The following is a 13,684-nucleotide window of genomic DNA, read 5'->3' as shown; positions in this document are numbered from 1 at the left end:
TCAAATATAATTGAGCAGCACCTGTCACACAGAATCCGTTTCATATACCCAATAATTCCCATAAATATTGTACTTAACTTGGGACTCAGGCACTCTGCTTTCTCCTTAATTGTATTTCCCAAGGAAGAAATAGTATAAGTACCAAAGCCGAGCTATTATAAACATCTAGAGAAAATAAAAGCGTTTTGAACTGTAGGTACCCAACACATTGCTGTTATTAGGAATTGCTGAAATGGTGGCAACAATCACTTGTACCGCTCACTTTTCTTTAATTCTGCGGTCACATCCTATTACGTAAATTCCCTTTCTATAGATAGAAGCCACTCAGTTTTGTTCGATCCTGATGACAAAAGAGTCTGGGTCAGGGGTTTTATTTCCATACAGGTCAAATAGTTTTGCCCAAAAAACATTCAGCTTCATGACTTGAGGTTGCAGTTCCAAAATAGACTTAAGTACGGAGCTGTCGTTGTGCTGCGGTGAGCTAAGTGGTCCCTTGCGACACCCACATCCCATTTCAGGGCTCAGGTCAAGTCTGGCTAACTCCACTTCCTATCCAGCTCCCTGCTAATGGCCCGGGAAAACAGCAGACGATGGCCCAAGTACTTGGGCCCTTGCCACATATATGGGAGATTCAAGATGGAGTTCTAGGCTCTAAGCCTGGGCATGGCACAGCCCCAGCTGCTGTGGCCACTGGGAAAGTGGAACAGTGGAAAAAAAGATCAATCGATTGATCTCTCTCTCTCTCTCTCTTTCTGCCCTCCCCCCTCGCCCCTGTCACTCTGCCTCTCAAATAAGTAAAATAAACCTTTAAAAATAATAAATAAACAAAAAGAAGTATGATCCTCCCCATTGACCACCAGCAGGGCTAACACTGCACATTTAGACAAGGAGCTACAACTAAAACCTCTCAGGCTGCCATAGAGAATATGGCAATAAAAAAAATCTAAAGCCACTCACAAAAGACCACACATGGTATGATTACTGTGGGGAGCAACTGGGAGCAACCCGGACTAGACTAAGTTACTGGAATTAAGACTTATTCTATGCATCTGCTCTCCCACAATATGGCGCTGGGAGAGAAGAAAGAGGCTTCTACACAGCTGCCTCCAGTTCAGCCAATAAACTGTAGGACTTGCTCCTGATTGGAGGAGAGCAGCGTGCTCGGCGTGTGGGCAGCCGAGTTAGGATTGGCGGAGGGGGACTATAAAGGAGGAGAGAGACGGCATGCACCAGGAACATCTATGAGGAACACCTGTGCAGCCCCCGAGAGAGCCGGCCGGCGGTGTGCCACTCCCCTGCGGAAGTGGGGAATGTGGCCAGGGGGAACTGCCCTTCCACGGAGGTGGAAGGGATAGTAGCCAACCCGGGAAGAACCAGCAGCAAACCCGGGGAGGGCCGAGCAGACGAAAGAACAGCGCAGGGTCCTGTGTCGTTCCTCCACGAAGAGGGGGAGCGACAGATTACCCTTACATGAAATGTCCAGATATGCCCAAATCTATAGTGACAGAGGGTAGAGGATTAGTTGGCCAGCAGGGCATGCGGAGAAAGATGGGGAATGGCTGCTAATGGGGTTGAAGTTTCATTCTGGGTTGACAAAAATGTTAGATAATGGTGATAATAAGAGTGCAGCACCAACATTTCTGGAAAAAATGTCTTTCTGCTCTCTGTTCAACACACACACACACGCACACTCACACACCAAACAAAACAACAGTGACCATGGAGCATTCCAGCCATAACAATGGCCACTTTACCCGGCTGTTTGAGTCTCAGTCATCATCAGCATTTGCATTTTAGCAATAGCACTGGATCGCTTAAGTAGAAAGTAGAGGGCAGGCACTGTGGCACAGTGGGTTAAGCCACTGCTTGGAAGTTCTGCATCCCACATCTGAATGAGTGCCGGTTCAAGTCCCAGCTACTTCACTTCCAATCCAACTACCTGGTAATGCATCCTAAGAGGCAGCAAATGGTGGCTCAAGTGCTTGGGCCCTTGCCACCAAGGTGGGAGACCCAGATAGAGTTCTGGACTCTTTGTTTCAGCCTGGCCCAGCTCTAGCTGTTGTGAGCATTTGGGGAGTGAGCCAGTATATGGAAAATCAACCAATCGATCTCTCTCTCGCTGCCTCTTTCAAATAGATGAAAAATAAACACTAGGGGCCAGCACTGTGACCTAGCGGGTAAAGCCGCCGCCTGCAGTGCCAGCATCCCACATGGGTGTTGGTTTGAGTCCTGGCTGCTCCACTTCCGATCCAGCTCTCTGCTATGGCCTGGGAAAGCAGTAGAAGATGGTCCAGGTCCTTGGGCCCCTGCACCCACGTGGGAGACCCAGAAAATCTTCTGGCTCCTGGCTTCAGATTGGCCCAGCTCCTGCTGTTGTGGCCATTTGGGGAGAGAACCAGAGGATGGAAGTTCACCTCTTTCTGCCTCTCGAACTCTTTCTGCCTCTGCCTCTCTGTAACTCTTTCAAGTAAATGAATAAATCTTCTAAAAAATAAAATAAACATTAAAAAGAAAGTAGAGGGGATGATAAATTTCTCTGCACAAGGTACTATGCATTTCCATTTCTACTGGGTTTTCCATGTGTTAAAAAAGAAACTGCTAAAAAAAAAAACTTGCCATAAGGAGTTCAAAAATAGTATGATAGATGGAATCAATGAACACTACAAAAGTTTTCCACTTCTAGTGATTCTGACTACCCAGAAAAATGCATCTTCTTGTCAAGTTCATTTTTACAAACTATTTCCTCCCAACACAAATACTACTATACCAATTAACTGCAAGAATGGATAAAGATACATCCACCAGCAGAGACTACAAAGTGAAAAATAAAATAGACCCGACCTGTCATCCATATGATGAGTGAGGCAATCAGGAAGATCTGGTAGTTTGCTACATAAGTTTTAAAGCCCTTACCTAATTAAAGCCTTCAGTACATAAAGTACAAATACTGAACTCCAGATTCAAGTAATTACCTCTGCTCTATGTATGTGTCTCAGAAGTAAGGTTGTGTTAAAGAAAATAGCAACGTGTTTACTCAAGTTAAAATGAAGAACTGCCGACAAGGAATTTCAAAGCATTGTTCATATTCAATCCAGGTGTCAACAATAACCTCAGTCTTATCTATATTTTTAAACATTTATTTATGTACTTGTTGGAAAGGCAGTGACGGGGGAGGTAGGGAAAGATCCTTCATCCTCTGGTTCACTCCCCCAAATGCCCACAAGAGCCGGCACTGGGTCAGCTCAAAACCAGGAACTCCATCTGGGTCTCCCATGTAGGGTGGCAGGAACCCAAGGACTTGGGCCATCCTCCACTGCCTCCCAGGTGCATTAGCAGGGAGCTGGATCAGAAGCAGAGTAGTTCAAGTCCTGGCACTTTAATATGGGATACACACGTCCCAAGCAGTGGTTTCACCCACCCCAACCTGATCTGTTCCTGAAAGCAGTAGGGCACAGCACACAGCTTATCATTATTGTCACTTGAAAGCAATAACACCATTCTCTTCACAGTAAATCTATAATCAGGCCTTTCCACTAATTAGGTCTTCGGTTTCCTGTACTCCACCCTCAGTGCCCCCACCCCTTATCTCCGCCAGTACACATGGTTAAGGTGCAGGTGACATTCCTGCGTGTTCTGGCGTAGTCAGGTTCATAACGTCCACTCTTCCAGGAGGCAGAGAACTGTGCCCCACTTCTTTGCTTCCCTCCTTCAGGAAGTAGGAACAGGAACATGTAACAGTGCAAAGCCAGGACAATATCAATTGCTTCGACCAGAATGTGTTCTCACGGGGGTTCCCTGGGGACAAACAGCCTAGCTCTTCGTGCGACTTTATCCACGTGAAATACTCTGATCCGGAGAGGCACTGTAAGAGAGTGTGGGCCTGGGGGTGTCAGAGCAGTGCTTCGCAAGCCTTGTCCTGCCAGGGCTCACCGAGGAGATGCTTGTGTGACACACAGTGTGCAACAGAATGAAGAGCGCAGAGGTTTGGCCATCGCTGGCACACCCCCCGGTGGCCCAGCTCAGAGAATGGACATTTTGGAGGACTGTAACCCATTCTCTCCAGCCGGAGAGAAGCTCAGACGAAGGCATGCAAGCAGAGAGCCGGATGCGGCTGCTCTTGGAAGTGGTCAGCTCCAAAACGTTGCCAGGCAGCACGCAGAGGCCAAACAGGGAGCCCCACAGCAGAACGGGGCCTGTGCACCCTGCACTCCGCACATCTGGGGACACTCACTGGAGTCCTCAGGGGACACTCAACTAGTTGCAAGCTGCCCACCCTGGGTAGGGCAATGCTCCATCCTGAGTCTAGGCTTCAGAAATAAAACCAAGACAGGGGCAGACCCTGGGAAAGAAGATGAGCTTTGCACAATGGCGTGAGCACAGCCAGAAAGGATGGGTCGGAACCAAATGTGACCGGGCTGGGGAAACCTACTGAGTTAGCAAACACAGCAGGAGCTGACAGGCTGGTTTCTGCTAGTAGCCCTGCCCTGCGATTTGACTAAACTACATCCTCATGAACTCAGTCCTTGGTTTCCTCCTTGCTGAAGGGGCAGTGTTTTCTCGGTGATAGCCACAGCCAGCTGCAGTGTCTGGGACAGCAAGTGGGGTCATTCAGAATGCCCAAGGCACAGCCAAGGTCATTTTCATCTTAGGTTTCCACACAGCTTCCTGTAATTAATTATCTAAAAAGGTTATCTAGACAGGTTAACACCTGAAGCAGAATTTAAGTTGCAGTATGATCTCACCATCCTAAACTGAAGGCTTACTAGTTGTTTACAGAAGCAAAATGTAGGGAACTCTGTGAGCCTGGAACACAGCCTGAGCACTTAACAGTGGAGCTGCCCGGTCACCACATTCTCAGTCAGGAGCTTTGTAGCCCCAGCTCAACTGATTCAAGCCCAGAGCCAGAACAAAGCACGGTTTGCCCAGAGAGACAAAGTTCTTTCTTACTCGGTCAGGTCCCAACCTGGGAAGATTCATTCCATAAAACATTCAGTGTGGAAATGAGTGCCAACTTCTCAAAGTTCACTGTAACTGCAGCATTTCATTTAGCAAGGAAGTTCCACAACAGAGCAAGGAAAAAACGACTGATGCTTTCACTGCTAAAAGCGATTCCGTATTGTCTTCGAGGGGGCTGCAATGTAAAAAATGGTCGTGCCAGTCCTGACCTGTCTCCCTCCAACCCACTCTTCCTCTTTCCCTGCTCTGCTTTCCCAGGCTCCCAGTTCAGCCAGCTTCTAACTGGGCTGGGCCAACAGCAGTGACTGGCAAAAGCCTGCAGGCTGGGAGGAAGGGAGAAGCCAGGCTGTGCCTCTCCATTCTGTCTACTTCCAGCGGCTCCTTTGATGGAGGCGGTCTCCTCTGTGTCTCCTGTGCCCACCACATGGGATCCCTGTGGTCCAGCTGCTGCCAGGTGACTCCAGTCACTTCTCCTCCCTTTGTCTTTCTAGGCCAGAGGTACAGGGGCTTCCTGCTGTTGCTAATTTATGGGTGTAGCTTCTAAGCTGGGGGTGGGAACCTGTTTTCTGCCAAGGGTCATTTGCATATTTATAACATCATTTGCAGGCCATACAAAATTACCAACATAAAAATTAGCCTGCTATAGATTTATTGAATTTCAAGTCCTGCCTGTGGCTGTCTTGGCAGGGCCAGACGGAATGATTTCATGGGCCTCACGTGTCCCTCGGGCCGGATGTTCCCCATTCCTGTCTAAGCTCTCCCATCACCTGTTTAACTGTATCTCTACATTCAAGTCCCTTGGTTACAAAAGCTCAAGTAGCTGTGTGAGACTGGCTAGACTCTGGCTGCCACAATGACCAGTTAAGTGAGTAAATAAACAAGCAAATAATTATCCTATAAGAATTCTGAATCATACAAACAAAACTCCTATCCATGATAACTGGGGGAAAAAAAATAAAAAAGGACCTTGGTCTCCAGATTCTCCAATACGGATGCTCTGGTCTTTAGGGCAACCACATAGATTAAGAACGCTTCCAGGATCTCAGAGGAGTCAGTTCCATATGAGCTTTCAAGCACCTACATCAGTGAGAGTCTGTATGTCTGTCTTGATTATTCAGAGCTGGGGTGTGTTGTGATGGAAAACCATGGATTCTGAGTCAGGGCCCCCTGTGTCAGTTTTAGCACCGTCTATTGATGGCAACCTTTACAAGACCTGGGCCTGTGTTTTATCCATCTGCAAATGTCAGACTGAAGCATTTTCTTTCTGCAATCTCCTCCTTTTCTGAAATTCTATGACTCTAAGTTTCTAGGTAAATTTTGCATAAATACATGCATATGATTATTCTTAGAGGTATGCATAAAGCATACACCTTCTGTTGGTGAATTCGTTTTGCATCAGAGAAATATATCTAGAACCAGTGCTCAAATTATTAGCCAAAGAATTTGTCTGCCAGCTTGTTTCACTATAGCATCAACTTAGAATCTGGATGTTTTAGATCTCTAAATGCGCTGTGCGACTGTTGAAGTATTATAACGATAACCTGGTTAGCATACCTTAAAAAACACAAGGCTCTTTGCTCTAACATTGGTGATTCCAAAGGTGCTGCAACCACACCTTGCACGCCTCACATTCTTGTATGTTATGACATTTTATGTCTTATTCTCTCCCTTATTTTTTCCCCTTGAATGCATTTCAAGTGAACGTCTTTAAGACATTTCCATATCACTACATGCAAGTCTACTTCATTTTTTTCTTTAATGGCTGAATAGTAATCTATATAACCCATTATCTGACAATTTGCTGATCACTGAGTACATCCTGCTTCTACTTTCTGTGCTTAATATGTTGTTTGCAGGGAAGTTTTAGGAGGTAATTTGTATTAGATTTAGGGAACGTCTTGTTCTTTTATTAATAAGCATTTATTTATTTATTTGAAAGGCAGAGTTACAGAAAAAGAGGGAAGGACAGAGAGAGACAGAGATCTTCCATACCCTGCTTCACTCCCCAAATGGCTGCAAGAATGGGGCTGGGCCAGGCCAAAGCCCAGAGCCTGGACTCCACTGGGTCTGCCACGTGGCTGTCAGGGGCCCACTCGGGCCATCATGGCTGCTTTCCCAGGCACATTAGCAGGGAGCTGGATCAGAAGCAGAGCAGTCACAACTTGGGATGCCAGGATCGCAGGTAAGCTGTACCACAATGCCAACTCCTCCACTTCTTCTCAATATACGAACATTTAAATTTTATCAAGGGCCCAATGTGATGCCAGCATCCCGTATCACAGTGCCACTTTGAGTCCTGGCAGCTCTACTTCTGATCCAGCTTCTAATAATGCACCTGGGAAAGCAACAGATGTTAGCCCAAGTACTTGGGCCCCTGTCACCCATGTGAGAGATCATGTGGGAGACTGAGATGGAGTTCCTGGCCCCTGGCCCAGAGCTAGCTGCTGCAGCTGTTTGTATCAGTGAATCAACAGCTGGAAGATATCTTCCCCCTACCTCATCACTCTTTCAAATAAATAATAAATACACGTTTATGAAAAATGAAATTTATCAGGGCCAACACTGTGGTGTAGAAGGTTAAGCCACCGCCTGCGATGCCCATATGCTCCAGTTGCAATCCAGCTCCCTGCTAATGCACCTGGGAAGGCAGCAGAGGATGGCTGAAGTGCTTAGGCCCCTGCATCCATGTGGGAGACCTGGATGAAGCTCCTGGCTCCTGGCGTCAGCCTGGCCCAGCCCTGGCTGTTGTGGCCATTTGAGGAGTGAACCAGAGAATGGAAGATCTCTCTCTCTCACTCCCTCTCTTTGCCTCTCCTCTCTCTCTCTATGTTTGCCTTTCAACTAAATAAATAGATCTTTAAAAAACATTTATGTGTAACTGCTACCAAAAGACTCTATTAAAAATAAAATTTATAAAGTACTTTTTTGCATCTATTGAAATGAATATATATTTTGTTTATTATATAACGTGAGTAATCTTTAAATTGTTCAATTTGTAATATTATTTGAACACTGAGTGTGACTTACAATTTTGTTTGTCACATGCTCTTCTGTAATGTGGGCTTTCACATCTCATCCAAAAATAACCTATTGTCTTCTCCCTTGAAACTACCAGGCTTGTACACCTGCTGTGACTTAGAGATTGCAAGAGAAGTGATGTCACATGGTCTTACAAGCTTGGCCTCAGGAGAGCTGCAGCCTGAGCCCTTGCTTCTTGGGATGCTCCTTCTTGGAAAGCAGCCACCATATTATCAGGAAGCTCAAGCAACTCTGCTGAGAGGCCCTGGAGGAGGAAAGCTGAGCCTGCTGCCAAGACCTGTAGCTGAGTTCTTAGCAGCCAGCTTCACCTGGCAACCACATACGTGAGGCTATTTAGACCTTCCAGCCACCCAGTGCCCAGAAAGCAGCACTCGAAGCAGGAAGACTGCCTGACAATCACATGGAAATAAAAATCATTGCTTTAAGCCACCAGTTCTTGGGTGGAGGTTTATTTTACATGGTGATTTCTCCCTATTAATTAATATGTTTCATTTTGGAGCACAACTTCATGCCTAAAATATATCACATTAGTCCTACATCCATTCTCCTTCCTTCACTCCGATGAATATGTATCAAACATACACTGTGCCACATGCTGAGGGTACCAAGATCAAAGGCAGACATGTCCCTGCCTCATGAAACTCATAATCTCAATGAGAAGACAAATAGCAACAGAGAAATCAAAGTAAAGTTAAGATATAATAGTGGGAGTGCTAATGAAAACTGGCACAAGGCACTCTGGAAGTCCCCGGCTGAGGAACTGATTATCCGCAAGGTTAGACAAGGCAGTGAAGACTAAACTCTTAGATCTCAAGGATGACTGAAAGTTAATCAGACAAAGGGGAGAACAAGAGCCCTTCCCTGGGAGAGCTCAGCATGTGCAAAGGGCCTGTGATACAAAAGGGGATGGTTGTTCAAGCTCTGCATCCGGAGCTGGCATCATGGCTCAACACCAGCCTGGAAGCAGGCAGGCCCCAGGCCTTGAAAGACTTTGCAGTCCTTGTGACGGAAGACTTAGCAACAAGAGGTGCTCAGATTCATTCCGCTCCAACCAGGATTTCTCCTCAAAGCCCACTGGGAAGAGGACTAACTTGGAGTACCCTACCATACAAACTGTAATTGCAAGGACACCATGGTTGTTTGGATACTCAGTGTACTCGGTCACTTTGCTCACTTTGCGTTACTATTCACTGCGATATTTACACACATCTAGACTCTAAAATCTGAGTACAGGGGCTGCATCTCATTTATTCATTTGTTTCTCCCCCTCCTGCACCTCCAAATAACTCAACATAGTGCTGGGCACATAGCAAATCCCTGAACACAGAATCCATTCACAAATAACCTGTCAGAAGGGGTCTCCTGGGAGAGAACTCTACAGCCCCCTGATGGAAAGCCGTTCCAGGGACAGCAACACTCGGGGGGAAGCCTTGCTCTAAAGCTCCATTCCTTTCTAACATCAGCCAACCACTGAATTTCATCCTCAGTGAAGAACAAGAACACTCCAGCACATTTCCAAAGAATGCGTTGGAGTACACTTTGAAGATCATTTCTGGGTCACCCCTTGCTCGCTCCCTTTTCAGTAACAAAATATTAATCTTCTCACCTTTCCTCAAAGAAGCCATTTAGTGGCTCCTTGGATTCACTCCAAAACCTCCATCCTTCTTAAACCATGAAGGCCGGCAATCCAGCAGACGAGGAGACAAGGTCAAAGACGCCGGAGGGACCTTGTGCACAACTCTCTATCTCAGTCTGCTCATTCAGGGACAACTCAAACACTGAAACTTTCCTATCGGCTCAAAAGACAAAGATTATTTTACTGAATGAGTTTGCCACTGCCTTCTGCCCTTCACCTCCGTTCAGGCTTCCACATCTAACAACAATTCATTTGCTATTTTATTTATTTATTTATTTTTTTAGTGAAAGCTTTTCCTCCAGGTTATCTGTAAGCGACACAATAAAAGAAATGAGAAGTGTTGTTTTCATCGCTTTCCCCACGTGCAAAGTCCCCATGTGCAAAGTCATCACACAAGACTGTGAAATATCACCAACAAATTCCACCACTGCAATATCTCAAGATTTTAAAAGTCGGTAAGGCACTGGTCATCCGTTCCACAAATAATGAACCTCTATGAACATAAACAGCTGTGGTGCTTCTTTTCTTTGGCATTTAAGGGAAAATGGCTTGGTTTTATCCCAAAGATACTGTTACATTCCATTTGCAATCATTTTTCATCTCATCAAAGGACTAGAAATCGCTCAGTTATTTTTACTGTAGCCATTACAACAGTCTGTATGATGCCATCTATATAAGACCACGTGGAGGAAAAATGATCACCAAAATTAGGCATTACTGTGTGTGTCAAAAAGAAAGAAGATTGTGTACATGATACAGTGACTTCTTGAATTTAGATTGGACCATTTTATCAAGCCAATGAATCCCAGTTCCAGAAAGCTTTATGAAATATATTCTAAAAGTCAACAGTGGCTCCAATTATACCCAAAATTATTTAGCATGTAATGATTTTTACATTTTTAAGCCAGCACACAGCAGCACATTTTACAAAAACATATTATCTGATTCACTTACTGGCATAAACTGAGGACAGAAGGAAAGATCAAAAGAATACTGTTTTGTTTGTGTTTGGAAGAGCAAAGTATAAGTGCAGAGATAGTGTGGGCTAACTCAAAAGTTCTGGTCAAACAGTTCATGGAATGCAGAGCCATATAATAGTATTTCCAAGAATTTACAATAATAAAGTGCTCCCCAAAATAGGCACCTACACCACAAGACCTCCAACAGTGTAATTCACAAATGTTTAAAATATGAACGTTGTCTTTGCCTTACCAAGTACACAAGCTAGCATTGCAAAGGGAATGGAACCCACTTTGAGAATGAATGCAGAATCCAAAGGTATTTCTCTTAACCATGCACATGCTCTGTGCTCACTGAATTAAATAGCAGTGACAATTCCTGATCCTGCAGCAGGTGAAATTCTGCATAATAAATACAATCCAAACCCGCTTGAAACAGACCCTTCAGGAGAGGTCTGCGCCCAGTTGTGGGTCTAAAGCCCATTCAGTGGCCATGATCTGTTTCAACTGATGATAACCATCACTTCACAAACACACCGCAGCGATCACAGGTTGAAACCATTACGCAAGGATCTGACTGACCTACAGGGGAAGGAAGTTCTCAAGGTCACCCCAGCAGACCAAGGCAGAACCTGAGAGGGAAGCTTCTTGGTGAGCTAACTACAGTCTTCCCAGGCCACCCCAAATGCCAACACCCCAGCGGTTTCCGTTCCAAAGAGAGATCAAGGTGACTCACTTTTGCATGATCTCCAGCACCCAGCGCTAGGGGTGGTTTCACGTACAGTAAGGAAATTCAGGACCGCTTTCCTGTGTCAAGGTGAAAGGCACATCAGCCTCAGCCTTCGTGGCCGTGCCGGCCACAAACAACACTGCTTGGAACCACGCCGAAAAAAAAATAAATAAAACGCCTAATACAAACCGCGCAGACCCCGGCTACTGAGTGCCGGCGTTGGCTTACTTGCATTTATTTAACCAGGTCCGACCGCTTTCCCCTAAATAAGCGAATCAAAGAAGAGGTCCCAAAGTGAGACCGAACTTTCTGCTCCAAGCGTTGTTCCTTTGACTAGAGCTCGAAGATCTCTCCCAATATCTAGACAGAGTGTTCAAAATAGTAAAGGCAGAAGAAACCCTTAACTCTCACTCCGGCGCAAGCCAGGTCCCCTGCACCCAGGGGGGTCCGGTGACTCCAAGCGAGTTTCTCCCAGTCCGGAAGGTGCAAGCAGCAACATTCCCAGCTCTCAAGTTCGGGGTGCCTGACCAACATCCCTGTCCCTGCCGACCCGAAGCCGTACAAACTTCCCGGGGTGGTGCAGAGACGCCTGGACCCAAAGACTGCGGGGATACCGGGCCTGGGAGAGAGAGACGCGGTCCGAGAAGGCGAGCGCGGGGACGAGGACGCCAGGATCCGGAGACTTAGGAGCCCGGGCTACTGGGAGACAGACGCAGCCCGAAGCGGCGCGCGCGATCAGGGACCGGACCTGCAGCTGCCGCCGCACGTGGGGGCCGTGCTGGGTGCCAGGACCCCCGGCGCCGCTCGCCCGCCCGCGCCCGCAGCCTACCTGTCTGAGAATGAAGCTGGTCGAAGTGGTGCTGCCATCGGATCTTTTCAACCTGCTCCTCCGGGTCGTGGTGCCTCGGGCCACCTGGACTCGATACACGGGGCCAGAGAGAAGCCGGTGAGCACCGCAGCGTGGAGCGGGGTGACCACCCTGGCCAGAGTCCGCCTTGGGACCAGCTCCCTGGGATCCCCCAGAGCCCGCACCCAAGTCCCCAAGTCTCCTCCGAGGCTCCCGAACACAGCCCCCACCCCCACCCACCCACTGCAAGCCTGGACGGCTGAAAAGATTCCCGAGGAGAGCAGCCCGCGAGCACCCACCACATCCATCAACAAAGACTCTCGGGGTGCGGGGTCCGAGTCCCCGGCATCCGCTGGGGGAGGCTATGGGCTCCGGAGCCGGAGCGCAAAGACCTGGACTACGATGAGGAGGAGGAGGAGGAGGAGGAGGAGAAGGAGGAGGAGGAGAGGGAGGAGGAGGAAAGGGAGGAGGAGCGGGAGGAGGAGGAGCGGGAGAGGAAAGGGACGCGGAGAACGGATGGGGAGCCGGGCAGCCGACTCCCGGGACTCGGGGGCCCAGCCAACCTGGCACAAAGGCGGGGCGCTCTTGGGCGGCGAGGAGGCGGAGGCGGAGGAGGGGGCGGTACCTGCGAGGTGGGGGAATGCGGCCCGTCCACGGTCCCGTTCTTGGCGTAGGAGGAGGAGGACATGGCTCAGAGCCGCCGCATGGCCAGCCCGTGCGCGGTGGGCGGAGGGCGCGCGGGCCCCGCAGGCTGGGCTGCGACCGGAGGGGGAGGGCGGCAGGACTTCCCCACCCGGCTCCCTGGCCCCGCGCCGGCTCCCGGGCTCCCCGCCCGCACTTCGGAGAGCGTGGCACCTTAAAGGGGCCGAGACGCTGCCCCCGCGCCGGCTTCGGGGTCCCGGGGAGGGGGCTTCTTGGGATCTCGCCTCCCCGAGCCGATCGGGAGCAGCTCTCTCCCACCTAGCGGGCGCTTTACATCAGAGCTTCCCAGAGGAGGCAGGGAGGGGAAAATCTGGGATGGGGGTGGGAAGATTAAAATAGTCTGCACAGTTTAAAATGAAACAAAGGTGGCACGGTTCATGAATCAGGACTTGGGGAGGGAGGCTGGTGCAGTGTGGCGGGGAGTGGGAAAGACCGAGTGGGGGTGTGTGTGTGTGCGCGCGCGCCGCCCTGGAATTTTAAAAGGGCAAAAGCCAGCCTTCCTTACTCGACTTCACTCAACCGCTCGCTGTGGTAAGACGTGGGATGAGGGGGCTGCTTCCTGTTCGTGTTTTTGTGTTGTTTGGGTAACTCCAGCCTCAGAGCCACGAGACACACGCGCGCGCCCGCACACTCACACACGCGTGCGCACACACACATTCAGCCTGGGCGAGAGACCCTGCTGGCCAGTCTTTGGCAAGATGCAGCCCCTCACAGGAGACCGGCAGGTCCTAAGGAGTTTTGAAGGTCAAGTTAGACCTGCTAAGGAGCAAGAGTTGGCCACGTGCCTCCCATTTCTCCGTGGCTGGCAGTTAGCA

General features: G+C 48.6%; 1 protein-coding gene across 3 annotated transcripts in view; it reads right to left on the bottom strand.

Annotated features, from left to right (window-relative positions):
* CACNB4 (calcium voltage-gated channel auxiliary subunit beta 4) overlaps positions 1-12,992 on the bottom strand; it is a 290,150-nt gene extending 277,158 nt beyond the window's left edge. For 2 of the 3 annotated variants that reach the window (XM_051848623.3, XM_089328315.1), the window contains exons 1-2: positions 12,467-12,722; positions 12,150-12,233 (exon numbers count right to left, since the gene is read on the bottom strand). In XM_051848623.3, the coding sequence (XP_051704583.1) occupies positions 12,150-12,233; positions 12,467-12,475 (93 nt within the window). In that variant the 5' untranslated portion in view covers positions 12,476-12,722. Of the gene's footprint in view, positions 1-12,149; positions 12,234-12,466; positions 12,723-12,792 lie in introns of those variants that run through there. The other variant, XM_051848622.3, reaches the window with a different exon arrangement.
* Positions 12,993-13,684: the final 692 nt, after the last annotated feature.

This window comes from Oryctolagus cuniculus, chromosome 3 (genome assembly GCF_051225735.1).
Source record: "Oryctolagus cuniculus isolate XC-2025 breed Fujian yellow rabbit chromosome 3, ASM5122573v1, whole genome shotgun sequence".
Classification (NCBI taxonomy): Eukaryota; Metazoa; Chordata; class Mammalia; order Lagomorpha; family Leporidae; genus Oryctolagus; species Oryctolagus cuniculus.
Note: the sequence above shows the minus strand (reverse complement) of the source record. Positions and strands in the feature narration are given on the sequence as shown.